Source organism: Phoxinus phoxinus (genome assembly GCF_949152265.1).
Source record: "Phoxinus phoxinus genome assembly, chromosome: 5".
Classification (NCBI taxonomy): domain Eukaryota; kingdom Metazoa; phylum Chordata; class Actinopteri; order Cypriniformes; family Leuciscidae; genus Phoxinus; species Phoxinus phoxinus.
In genome coordinates, this window is record NC_136880.1 from 39,580,859 (window position 1) to 39,595,342 (window position 14,484).

The 14,484-nt window shown below is 38.5% G+C and overlaps 1 protein-coding gene across 1 annotated transcript; it reads right to left on the reverse strand.

Annotated features, from left to right (window-relative positions):
* Positions 1 to 359: 359 nt before the first annotated feature.
* On the reverse strand, positions 360 to 11,370 carry LOC306999002 (polymeric immunoglobulin receptor-like; the record flags this gene model as incomplete). The annotated part of the gene is made up of 8 exons (XM_079613398.1): positions 11,275 to 11,370; positions 10,775 to 11,101; positions 1,703 to 2,008; positions 1,580 to 1,628; positions 1,247 to 1,305; positions 660 to 696; positions 485 to 566; positions 360 to 365 (listed from the first exon to the last, which is right to left on the reverse strand). The coding sequence occupies exons 1-8, from the start codon at positions 11,318 to 11,320 to the stop codon at positions 360 to 362; spliced, it is 912 nt and encodes a 303-aa protein (XP_079469524.1). The 5' UTR covers positions 11,321 to 11,370.
* Positions 11,371 to 14,484: the final 3,114 nt, after the last annotated feature.

Genomic DNA, 14,484 nt, shown 5'->3' on the forward strand with positions numbered 1-14,484 from the left:
ATGTTTATGGATGACATATACAAAAGGTACAAAATACTAGGTACATAATATGGTCAGTCGTATCATTTTGCTGTCAAATGTATGTGTATCATGATACAAAACTGTAAATTTTACCCAGTTTTTGTCAATTTTTTCTCACATACTGTATGTAACTGTAACTCAAATCTATATACACAGTATATTATGTCCATTTATTGATTTATTTGTTAAGTAGCTGTAAATAAAATCCTGTCAGTCCTCCAGAAGTATAAAGAGAAAACTCACCCGGCTTCTCTCTCCGCCTCCAGGTTACTATTACAACCAGAGAAACGAGCAGGAACAGCACAAGCGTCGCTACAAGACTCATGAGCAGAATCCCATCATGCCTGTGGTGATGGAGAGACATATTTGTGTTTATCATACAGAACCATTCTCACTTTTATTGTGCAGAAAGTTCCTCTGTTAAAGCTTTATTTCTAATTTAGCAAATTAATTCATTGATTACATGCCTGTTCTGCTCATCCTTGTGCTGTATTTCTGTATTATTAGTCTCTGAGTCTGATGTTGGAGATGGATGGGCTTCATCTCTGCAATTAAATATAACATTATATTACTATGGTGACATGCAATAGTTTGGTATCAGTTGCTATGTATGACTGAATAACAATGTTCACACTTACATGTGTGTCTCAGGTCTATCAGTAATCATAACTGCTGCTAAAAACAGAAACAGGGAAAGTTTCTAGTTTGATCAGAGTGTTATCATTAATGAAAGAAGCTGTTTGTTTCCAACACATAAGGGAAAAAGTAATGCTTTGGTAAATCATAATTATGACATAAAAAGTTGACTTTATGACTTTTTCCTAATAATTTAGACTTATGTCATGATTTTTTATACGATTTTTATTTAAATTTATACGTTATTCATACTTTTTAATGTCATCATTTTTATTTTATAATTCTGACTGTCTCAGCTTTTTCTATCATAATTATGACTTTATCTAATAATTTAGACTATCATAATTATGACTTTTTATGTCATAAATTCTACTTTTATGTCATAATTATGAATTACTAAAGCATGATTTTTTTCGTGTGCGGCTGAAATTGGCTTCCATTTTATGCGGTGCATCTAAACAACAATTGTCTCGGGAGAATTCAACATATATTTTTCTGATGGATAAATTATTTTACACGTCATATCATAATTAGTTCAAAATTAAATTAAAAAATATTTGATCTGATTAACAGTTCAGCGGCTCCTTACTGTTTATTATTTCATTCACACTTGTAGGATTTCTGTTTGCAGACGTCTGAGTTGTGTACCTGCAAAAAAAAAAAAGAGAAAGACAAACATGTTCACTCAAAAATCAAAGAACAATCGAATCTTATCATTCCAAACCTGTGTGACTTTATTTCTTCTGTGGAAAACAAAAACAATGTAGGCTCTTCTGCACTTCTTTCCTCAAAAAAGACCCAATCTTTTCAAATAGTGAACAAATCATTTAGACCAGTTTTGGGAACAGGATCAACAGGTTTCTGGGCTGCAAAAGTATTTAGATGCATTTGATTCTTTTAAATGGTCAAAAAGTACACCTACTTGTCTGTCTCGGGGTCAGATGGTGTAATTGTTGGAATACGTGTCACTGCTTGAAAGGAGAAAAACATTAAGATATTTGTATATCTGAACCATTTGTATAGCTGAACTGATTTGTGATCTTACCAGGTTTGGGTTCATTGACAGTGAGTTGAACAGGAGCCTGCAGATCTCCTACTGAGCACAAGTACCATCCAGAATCACTGAGTCTCAGTCCAGTCATCAACACAGTGAAGCTTCTCCCATCATCACTGATCTGGACTGATGAATTCTGGGATGTGTCAGTCCTCCCCACTGTGTAACAGCCCTTATCTTTATATCTGCACCACTGTTTGAGTTTATCCTTATATCTAGAACTGTAGAAACACTGGACACTGACATTATCCCCTTCATGTCTAGATACACTGCTGCTCTTCACAGACACATCAGGAGCTGAAAACAGTCAAAAAGACGATAGGATTTGTCCATCAATTGTCTTATTGTCTATAAAATGTAAATATCTAAATTCTCTTGATATTGTGAAGTGTTTACTACTACAGTTGTGAACACTTTATTCAATACCAGTTCTATTTTTAAATAATTACGGAACCAAATAACGATGATGTGCAGGGAACAAATACTCTGACAGCGGCTGAATTCAAAATAACATAATTTAATATACCAAATTTTATAAATTAAGTATTAATCCAGAAATGTAAATGCACTGATACATGCACTGCACTGAAGCAGTATCACTGATACCTCTTAACTGCTTTTTTAGTCTACATTCAGCGCAATCCAGAACAAACGACTCTTATGAGACTGTTCTTTTGAGTACATTAAACATTAGGTTACAGACCAGTCCAACTCCCGAACGAATGACTCTTACGAGTCGGTTCTTTTTAGTAAGTTAAAAGGCTTGTTCATCTAGAAGTGGCGCTGCATAGAGGGTTTTTACTACACGTCATCAATCCGGAAGTCGCCATTTTGGAGGCACTGAACGTAAACACTGCCACTGAACTGAACGGACTCGCAAATTTGGCTGATTATTGCTGCTGAAAAATGGTTGAGTTTTGGTCTGTACTAATCGGTCGCATCGGGGGGAAAACATTTACAGTTCTATAGACTGTCAAAAGTTAAAGAGAAGAGTGCAACAAACTGATGAAAGAAGGCGTTTGTGGTTGGAGAGGTAGAGCATCAGCCACATGTGTAAATAGCGTTGACTATGGCTAAAATATTGATGTAGTTAACTATGGCTACATTCACACTGTCAGTCCAAATCTGATTATCTTTGTATCTGTAAGGTTGGAAATAATCCAAGATTATTTCAATGCAAAAAAGACATTTGCTTTTCACTAAGACATTTTCAGCACAGCCCGTAAGCCAGAGGTTTGGGACAATGGGCGAAATTGTGATGGTCTGATTGGTCAGTTTGAATATCTCACACCTAGGTGTTAGGCAGATGGTCGGGGGAGAGATGACAAAACAGGACGGCAAATGTTCTTCGCTCTCTTGTCTTTGGATGCCAAGCTGGGGAGAGGGTCTCTCTCCCTCTCTCTCTCTCTCTCTCTCTCTCTCTCTCTCTCTCTCTCTCTCTCTCTCTCTCTCTCTCTCTCTCTCTCTCGAGTGCATGCTGGGAGTTTGTGGAAGCAGCGTGAGTGTGTGTTGGAGTGAGCTCTACGGTGTGAGTGAGTTTTCTATCTTTTGATCTATCCTTTGTTGTGTTGTTGTTAGGTAAATAGAGGTAAGTTTAGGTGTCTGTGAGGAGTGTCGTCGGTCAGTGTGCACTGATCGCAATGGCGGCATCTCAGCACGCGAGTTTGGAAAGTTTAACGCGGCGGCACGGCGTTAAGGTCGTACCCGCGGAGCGTTGTTCAGTGGAGGACTGCGTCCTCGCGGTTGCTGCTGTTGTTGGTCATGATTGCATTCTTTCTGCATCAAGAATGAACAGCGCAATAGTGATGTTCTTGAACAATGTTGACAAAGTGAATGAAGTCGTAGAAACCGGGATTGTTGTGAATGATTCTCTTACTCCAGTCATGCCGTTAGTACAGCCAGCGAAAAGAGTAATACTGTCAAATGTCCCGCCGTTTATTAAAAATGAAGTGATTGAAAGGGAACTGTCCAGACACGGAAAGTTTGTGTCAAAAATAAAGAAAATCTCACTCGGTTGCAAATCGCCCCAGTTGAAACATGTTGTGTCTTTTAGGAGACAGGTGCACATGATCCTAAATAACCAAAATGAAGAGCTTAATTTAGCCATGAAGTTTAAGATTGAGGATTTTCTTTATGTTATCTTTGCTACCTCAGATTCAATGAAGTGTTTTGGTTGTGGACAAGAGGGTCACGTGATACGCGTGTGCCCTGAGAAGAGTGCAGCTCAGAATCACAATACATGCGAAACGCTTAGTAATACAGATCATGCACAAACCAGTGATACAGTATCTCTTGTTGGAAAAAATGGAAGTGACGATCATGAAAGTAATAAAAATGAGAGTGTGGCCACAAACGAAAATGTTCATGAGGATGGCGTTTCTGAGGTCAGTGAGCAGGTCATAGTAGAAGATGTGGACATGACAGAAGATCAGAGTATTTTTAAAACACCGACGTTAAAAAGGAAAACTAAGACCAAAGGAAAAGGAAAAGAAAAAAGGGCTAGTAAAGAAGCTAATGGAATAGCTGTTGGTGATGCAAGGGAGGTGGACTCAGAGTCAAGTAATGCTGAGGAGTCTACTGTGGATAGTGATGGTGAATCGTCGGGTTCAGCTTCACAGAAGCGATCTGTTCGCAGTGCCTACACATCAGACAAAATTAAAACGTTTCTTCAGGCAACAAAAGGCATGAAAGGTGTAAATGTAGAGGATTACTTTCCAGATCGTGAGTTGTTTATAGATTCAATCAGGGCTTTTATGAAGGAGGCTGGAGTTTTCACTGATCAAGAAGTCTTTAGGCTGAAGAAAATTGTCCAGAAGTTAAAATTAAATTTATTGAATGATGAATTTGAACCAGTCTAGCTTCTTTTCTTTTTTTTTGAAGTATTTGTTACTTGTGTGCTCATTTTACCTTTTTATGAGTAGGATAAGATTGGGCACATTCAATTTAAATGGTGCACGAGACAGCAAGAAAAGAGCAATGCTCTATGAACTGACTAATCAAAAGAAAATTGACGTAATGCTGGTTCAGGAAACTCATAGTGATGTTTCTAATGAGAATGACTGGCTAATGGAATGGGATGGGTTAATTATTTTAAGCCACAAAAATCACTGTAGTGGTGGCTTAGCTGTACTTTTTAAGAAAAACTTTAAACCAATTTCATATGAGGTAGAACATGTTGTTGAGGGACATTTAATGAAAGTAACAGCAAAATTTGAAAAAATGGTTTTAGTTTTTATAAATGTGTATGCTCCTGTTGTTGGTCCTGAAAGGGTGATTCTTTTTGATAAATTAAGTAATATTTTGTCAAACAGTAAAGAGGAAGAGTTTATATTTGTTGGAGGAGATTTTAATTGTACAGCAAATGATGGAATGGATAGAAACCATAAAGAGCCACATCTACCTTCTCAATATGCTATAAGAAAGCTTATAGAAGAACATGATTTGTGTGATATATGGAGAACTTTATACAAAGAACAAAGGCAGTACACATGGGCACAAACAAGAGAAAATTATATTTCTATGGCTAGATTGGATAGGTTCTATTGTTTTAAATATAATTTTAACGTTATTAAGAAATGCGAGATTTTGCCTAGTGGGTTTTCTGATCACAGTCTAGTAATCTGTAGTGTTTTCATTACTAATATAAAGTCTAAGAGTGCCTATTGGCACTTTAATACTTCTTTGCTACAGGACAATTTTTTTAAAGAGGTTGTTATTTATTTTTGGAAACAGTTCAGTTCTAGGAAAAAGGATTTTTCTTCCCTACAACAATGGTGGGATCATGGGAAAAAAGAGATACAGCAACTGTGCCGTCAGTACACTCTCAACGTATCCAAGGACATCTCCCAATCAATGAAAACCTTAGAGATTGAAATAGTGGAACTGCAGAATTTGGTAGAGTCCACAGGAAATCGAGGACATATTGAGCTCCTCAAAGTTAAAAAGAGAACTCTGGATGACATGTTAGGCATCAGAGCACAGGGAGCCTTGATCCGCTCACGTTTTCAGAGTGCAGTACAGATGGATGGCCCAACTAAATTCTTCTTCGGTTTGGAAAAGAAGAATGGTCAAAGCAGACTTATACATTCTTTATACTCATTGGAGGGTGTGGAAATGGTGGAGCCTAAGGAAATTAGAAAAAGAGCTGTATTGTTTTATTCTGAGCTTTACAAAAGTGAACATACAGAGGAAGATGAGCTGGCCAGTTCCTTTTATATGGGTTTGCCTAAGGTTCCAGATGAGACCAATTCTTGGCTTGAGAGGCCGCTTTCAGCATCTGAACTGCATGTTGCTCTGCGGAGCATGGATTGCGGTAAGGCCCCGGGAATTGATGGTCTACCAATTGAGTTTTATAAAACGTTTTGGTCAGTGCTGGGGGGTGATTTGCTGTCTGTGCTCAATGATAGTCTGGCCGGAGGGTTGCTACCTTTGAGCTGCAGGAGGGCAGTCATTACCCTGTTACCCAAAAAAGGTGATTTAAAAGAAATAAAGAACTGGCGTCCAGTTTCACTTTTGTGCTCTGATTTAAAGCTCTTTTCTAAAGCTTTGGCCACTAGGTTGAGGGAGGCAGTTGGGCAGGTTATTCATCGTGATCAAACTTACTGTGTGCCTAACAGGTCTATATTTGATAATGTTTATCTAATTCGGGATATTTTGGACGTCTCTAGGCTATTGGATATAGACACTGGTCTCATTTCTCTAGATCAGGAAAAGGCATTTGACCGGGTTGAACACAGCTATCTCTGGCGCACGCTAGAGGAGTTCGGGTTCAGCTCTGGTTTTATTGCCATGATTAGGGTTTTGTACCAGGATGTTGAGAGTGTACTGAAAATTAATGGTGGTCTTAGTGCTCCTTTAAAAATTAACAGGGGTATTAGACAAGGTTGTGCACTTTCAGGAATGTTGTATACTCTTGCCATTGAACCTTTATTGGTTAAGATTAGAGAAAGCATTGAAGGTTGGACTATACCTTGCTCTGGAGCTAATTTTAAGTTGTCTGCATATGCAGATGATATTATTGTTTTGGTTAAAGGGCAGAATGATGTTGATCTTCTTAAAGATATTTTTAACAAATTTGGCACAATTTCTTCAGCCAAAATTAATTGGTCCAAAAGTGAAGCCATAGTAAGTGGTAAATGGTCTCATGGTCTTCCCAAACTACCAGGTGGTTTGTCCTGGAAAAGAGATGGGTTAAAATATTTAGGAGTATATGTTGGCAGCGATTCAATGTTAAGTAAAAATTGGGAAGGAGTTTTAGAAAAAGTAAAGGGGCGATTGGAAAAATGGAAATGGCTTTTGCCAAAAATGTCTTTTAGAGGGAGGGTTATAATAATTAATAACCTAGTGGCTTCAGTTTTGTGGCATCGTTTGGCATGCATTGATCCCCCAAATGGACTTTTGAGTAAAATTCAAGCAAGTATGGTGGACTTTTTTTGGAGCACTTTTCATTGGATACCACAGAGCATACTTTTTCTACCCAGAGATGAAGGAGGACAAGGACTTATCCATTTGCCCAGCAGGGGGGCAGCCTTTCGACTTCTTTTTATTCAAAGGTATCTCACAGGACCTAAGGATCTAGTCTGGAGAAAAGTGGCTGATGTTATTTTTGATCAAGCTGGCAGACTGGGATTGAACTCTGCTTTGTTTTTGATGGACTTAAGTAAGCTGCAGTGCAACGGACTGACTCCTTTTTATAAGGGACTTTTTAAAGTTTGGGACTTATTTGAAAAACGGAGGCTGGAGGCGACTTCCTCGTTGTACTGGCTTTTGGAGGAACCGCTTGTACATGGAGCTCGGTTTGTTGTCACTTGTGAAGTTACACCTGGACTGCTTTATTTCTTAGTTACCACTAAGACACTAAAACTGCATAATTTGTTGGATATTGCTGGTGCTGGTTTAAATAATGCTCAGTCCGTGGCCACACATCTAGGTGTGCGGTCGGTACGACATGTTGAAAAAATGTTGGACCTTTTTAAACAGAAATTCACATTGGAAGAAAATAATCTGATAATTGAATTTTATAATGGGAAACTGGTACCTAATAATACAGATCCTTTTCCAAGTATTTGTATTAGTCCTAATCTCAAAGGACTGTCTGGACCTTTTCTGAACCTGAGGGGTTTACAAGGGTTAAGTTTGCAGGAGGTTCAGAGTAAAGTTTTGTATAAATGTCTTGTAAAGGTTTTAAATAAAGCAAACTTAAAAGAACGTAGTGATACAGTGTGGAGAGAGAAATTGGGTCTAGATGATGAATTTAAACCTGTTTGGAGAGTTTTATACAAACCACCAATTGAAAAACGCACAGGTGATATTCAATGGAGAGTTTTGCACGGCGCAGTTGCTGTAAATGCATTTGTGAGCGTAATTAATCCCAATGTATCAAGTGATTGTCCTTTTTGTAAAACGAGGGAGACAATTTTTCATTGTTTTTTAGAATGTTCAAGACTGTATGATATGTTTTGTTTTCTTGATGCTCTTTTCTTGAATTTTGGGGAGATTTTCTCTTCTAAGATTTGGATTCTTGGACCCAAATATAGTGTGGCGCAAAGAATAAAAAGCCAATTGTTGAATTTTTTAATTGGGCAAGCCAAACTTGCTGTTTACTTAACCAGGAAAAACAAAATGGAAGGTAGAGAAGGACAACCTGTGGTTATTGTCTTTAAAAATATGGTGAAAGCAAGGGTTATGTTTGATTTCAAGTTCTATAAACTAATGAATGATTTAGAAAGTTTTTTGCATAAATGGTGTTGTAATGGAGCTATTTGTGCAGTTGAAGAAGAAATGTTGATCTTTACTACCCTGTTACAATAGGTCTTGATTTTTGCACATCTTTATTGTTTTTTTAGATAATGTGTAATTCGATGTTTTGCTGACGTTGTAATGTTATAAATAAAGTGTGTTGAAAACTCAAAACTCTCTCTCTCTCTCTCTCTCTCTCTCTCTCTCTCTCTCTCCCTCTCTCTTTCTCTCTTTCTCTCTCTCTCTCTCTTTCTCTCTCTCTCTCTCTCTCTCTCTCTCTCTCTCTCCCTCTCTCTTTCTCTCTCTCTCTCTCTTTCTTTCTCTCTCTCTCTCTCTCTCTCTCTTTATATTTCTCTCTCTCAGGTAACATTTTACATTTAAATGCTGGGTACAAATGGTTTAAATTCTCATTACATCATGTTGTAACTATTTAAGTGTAAACATAACCTTATTGCACATTGAACTTTTATTTAATTCATGGAGTCAGATTAAAACGAGATAATTGCATGAGAACCTGTGTCTTATTTAACCAAAATTCCTTTAAAACGCTGGAAAGACTAGAACACGCGCTTCCTTCCCCGTGCTACTGGAAACCCCCATTGGACCAAAATAGCGCGACTTACATATCCGATTATCTTTGTATCCGATTGGAATATGATCTAAAATGATGTCCACACTGTTCAGATCCGATGTGTGTGTCCATGCAGCTCTTTGGCAATATGGCAATGACGTTGCGTTGATGGAGGGGTTTGCATTTGCAATAGAGATGTTGTCTTATTTAAATTTTAAAACATGGAAATGTGTATCCGCTGCGCTGGACTAACGTTACTGCGTCTTGAGCCTGCGGCAGAACTGTTGGAGGCTGTTATGTACAGCTTATTTTCCGCGCTCTTGTCTGCGCCGGTTTCAAAATAGGTTTTAAAAATTATAATGTTCTGCTCGTCCGGCACTTTGCAACAACACAGCGTTGTTTTGGCAGCGACTTTCAGCATATTTCCAATATAACAACATCTGACGTTTACATTTGAAGTGGCGTGAGAGTCACATACCACGCGAAATCAGACTGAAGATGATGTCCTGATATGTGATATGAATAGGATTTCAAACCACATGGATGTAGATTGAAACGGATTTCATGTGCTTTTTTGGACTGACAATCTGAACGTAGCCTATGTCGGGATAAGAAATAGAAGGAATAATTGCAGTAAGGGCTAGAGAAGCTAGCTCGTTCGGATCTTTACCACACATTAACTTTAGTTTGTCAAAATTTCGCGCTCTTTCCTGCTTACTAAGTCCTTCTCTATGATTTCGCAGCTTCCGGGTGTTTTTTCTGTGGTTTATTAGTGTGTAACAATGTGTTCAGTAGTACATACACAGTGCAATCCATGCTTTTGTTTACATCCGAGTGCCTCCATAATGGCCGCGCATCCGGGTTACCGCCCAGAACGTGACGTTGGTGAAAACCCTCTATAGACCGATCGGTGTATGACATGAATGTAGGCTGCAGCGAGAGCTATTAGGAGCAGACGACACTGTATGCTTTTGAATCGCTCTCGCGGTACTTTGATGTCATACACCGTATGTGCAGCGCCGCTTCAAGCCGAACAAGCCAAAAAACAGCAGAACCAAAGTTGTCCGATTCCCAAATGGTTCTTTTTGCTGCATCTTGCGACCATAGAACTTGCAACCATAGCTGGCTAACAATGTTTTTGGTAAACGCACCGTATCCGATTCTCGAACCAATATGACTCTTATGAGTTTGTTCTTATGTGCGTAAAAAACATAAAGCACAAGCATAGCTCGACTCCTGAACAAATGACCGCTAGAAATCTGTTATTTTTCATGAATCTAAACCATTCCGCATTGCGAGACTTTTCCGATTCCCCAAAGGATGATTCTTATAAGCCAGTTCTTACTTTAGTGGATCAAAACACCATTCCAGCAATTTCTGATTCTGATTCACTTACTAAACTCCAAGGAACCGAAATTGTTAAGAGGAATCAGAATCAGAACAATTAGCGTTAATAAGACAGATAATGAAGAATGATCATGAAATATCAAAAATTAAAAATAGTTGGTGTCACATGGGTTCTTCATTAGTCACCGCCTTCAGTTAACATGTTCTCCTTTTTCAGTTCTTTTTACTTGTGCATACAGACATAAGCTATATCTATCACACTAACCCAACAACAACTCTAACCTTTTACATTATTTATAACGTTACTTATAGCTTCATTATTTCATATTTATATAATAATCTATTTTAATAAAATGCATTGTCATGTTTCTCAGAAACAAGAGGTTATTTGGAAAGACGTTTTTTACCTGATTGTATCGTCAGATACAAATAATAACCGGCGTCTACGGTGTTATAGTCACCAATCTCCACAGCACACCAGTACCATCCAGATTCTGACGTCTCCAGTGTGTCCCATCGCACTGTAAAAATACTCTGGTCTGGATAATCAGTGATGGAATATTTTCCTGTCTTTCCTGTTGCATATCCCATTTTACTGCAAGAGCTCCATGGTGTCCCCCAACATAAATATTTGCGGTTTTCTTTATATTGTTTATCATACACACATGGAATAATGCCAGATGATCCAGATTTCACTGCTATATTAAGTTCCAGTGCATTAACTCCAGCACCACCTGTAGTCAAGAATAAATGTAGGGGAGAAAACATAAAACACTCACAAAGTGCACATGATGTATCAATTATAACTTAAAGAATTCAAGTAAAACCATTTTAACAATTTAACAACAGACAATCGAGACAGTGGTTTAGCAATGCTTTTGAAACATAATCATTATATTTGTTTTACCTGAGATGTAAAGTAAAATCCCAGAGAGAATCAGAAGGTAACTCATGTCTATAGCGGAGTGTGTGTGCGTGAGAGGAGCTGGTCACTTCTTGAACTGTCTCCTCCGGTTTCCGTTTCTAAGCAGAAATATCGCCTGAAACCACATAAGCGTCAGCAAGTGATAAAAGTAGCAGCAGCAAACTCAAACTAACCACAACACAACAACAATCAACATTTTACTTATGGCTAATTTGATTTGTGAACAGGTTAAAGCATGTTAAAAGATAGCAGTTGTATAATCTGAATAAGCAGATTATCTTCAATTTGAAAATCTTCAATCTTCAAAAACATTTATTAACATTTAATACTAAATAAAACCCACAATTGTTCAAGCCGCCATTTTGACAAAACTGTGAAAGTGATTAACACAAGCTGTTTAATTGTTATTTTGTTTTTAAATCATGAGGGGTTGTTTTAAAATCATTTTAAACAAGCAAATCTGATTAACAAAATAAATCCATGTACAAAATATAAACTGTCCATGTTTTCAAATATTACAACTCAAAATATTTCAAAACACAAATTCATACCAAAATAATATATTGCAACCATCCCCAGTCTCTCATATTTCCTTAAAATAATTCCCAATTATGTATATTAAAAATGTATTCAAGAATATTTAAAAAATGTGCTGTGGCATGCCGAACCTCTGCTGAAAAAATAATAATGTGAATCACTGTGGCTGTTAGTCAGAAACCAGCCACAAAAACACACAAGTAAGTAAAGAAGCAACATCTAAACATTCATGCAGAGACTCTGCTCAACTGACACTGTTCATCACATGGACATCAGCAATAGACCACAGTGTGATATAGGATAGCATTGGTGGTGGTTGAGATCCCCTGATTGTAAAGTGCTTTGGGTGTGTACAGTACATATGAAAGCGCTATAAATACCTCATTCTATTCTATTCTACAGGCAGACAAAAAACAGCTGTCTCGGTTGACTGCCATTATAAAAGTAAGAATAAGTATATATCCTGAATAAATAGCAACATACTATATGCACCAGCCGAGAGACCGGGGATGGTTGTAACATTTTTTAGTTTTTATAAGGCAGTGCATTCAAAATGTGATTCAGGAACTAGTTACAAAAGTGTCAGCTATTGAATGACATGGCTGTTATTTTTGCAGCACAAACAGAAAATGTGTGGCTTAGTTTCAAACGAGGATACACCCCATAGTCGGGGTTAGTTTAAACATATCCCGGGGTGATATGCAACATTATAAGGATTATGCAAAAAATAGATTTTGAAAGCTTTTTATTCAACACAGGCTTTTTAACATAATTTGTGTGTGTGTGTGTGTGTGTGTTAGTGTTAGAGCATGGATACCCGACGGGCCGGGCCGGGTTCGGACAGATATTTAGAAATGATGTTCGGGTCGGGCTCGGACATCAGCGCAATATCAGGCAATTGAACATTTTACATTTTATTATGTAGGTATAGCAATCCAATAGGCCTCTGATGCAAAGGTTCGTTTGTTGTTCGTTGTGATTAAAATAAATTTAAAATATTACCCTAACATCTGTCTTCCTGTGCGCAGACATTTGTTTATGTAGCTATGACAACAAAACACGTGCATAATGCATATTAAGCTACATGTGGCAGCGAGCACAACGATGGAAGACGTTAAAAAGAAGTTGGCCTCAGGAGATTTTAAAACCACCGAAAATGAAGGAAAGTCTACAGTGTGGAAGTATTTCTACATAGTTGTCAACGATAGTGATGAACCTGTTGGTTATGTTAAATGTAGGGCTTGCGGAGTTCTCATGAAATATGACCGCAAAAGGACCGGGAATTCCGCCCTGCAGCGTCATGTGGATAGAGTTTGTAAGTCTACCTGGGCTACTGCAGCCGACCATCACTGCCTTTGCTAGTACCTCAAGAAAAATCCCTCAGCAGGCCAAACAAAAAGTGACTGAAAAATGCGTTGAGTTCTGCTGTAAAGACATAAGGCCATTTCGTTCCATTGAAGGAGGGGGTTTCATTGAGTTGGCCCAGCAGCTTATTAACGTCGGTGCTACATATGGTTCTGTGGCAGCGCAGGACGTACTGCCTGATCCCACCACTGTGTCAAAACGGTGTCGTGAGCTGGCAACAGAGAAACGCAGAAAGCTGGTCGAGCCGCTAAATGACATTCTGACTGAGGTGAATTCGATCGGAATGACAACGGATATCTGGACGGAGGACTACCACAAATTAAGCTACTTGACCATCACTTGCCATTTCGTGACAGGAACATTTAAAATGATAAGCACCGTATTGACAACCGTCGCATTCCCACTGGAAGAGGCTAAGACAGGGGAGAATAGAGAAATCATCAGACGTCTAATGGAGTATGGCCTGGATATGAGTCTGCTGAATAAAGTGGTGTGGGTGACAGACCAAGGCTCAAACATCATCAGTGCCCTCAGACCATATCGAAGACTTGACTGCCAAGATCACCTTTATAATACGGTGATGCGACACGCCCTGGACCCCACACAACTGGCCCAAGATGCTCCGACTGTTGCAGCGACTCTACAAGCTACCAAGACACTGGTCAAATATGTCAAAAAGACAGGCATTGCAGCTTTGCTGTCAAAAACCGTCATCCAAATGGCAGACACGAGGTTTAGCACGGTGTAAAGTCCCGGCAGGTTCGAACCAATGAGGGCAGTCGAACGACGGGGAAGGTCTTTGCGCGTTACTGTCTTCCTTTTACGCAACAAAACAAGATTAAATGGAACACAATTCTCATATGTATTTTCTCGTTATTTCATCTGACTCCATAAATGAAAGGGTTTTAATGATATCTGGACATCATTAAAATATGAACGAATGTTGATTATTCTTAGACTCTTGTTTATATTTTACCCGTTAGGATCAGGACACTATGTCGCTTTGAGATCCTTAACCAGGTCTCCGGCACAAGCGTTCAGTCCTGACGATCAGGAGCAGAGGCAATGGCTAAATATCTAGGATTTTGGCGTAATCCCTACACGCAACAATCAAAGATATATTCAGTAGCCCTCATGAATGTCCTTCAGGGACTTAATTTAACCGTTTTGACCTTAGTAGGTTTTGGCCATCATTAAAGACGCATCGCTTGTGTGGGCAGTCAACCTACAGACTCCCAGAACCTTTTTCTCTTTTTACTTATAAACCCAGAAATCCACCAAATGGTGGTG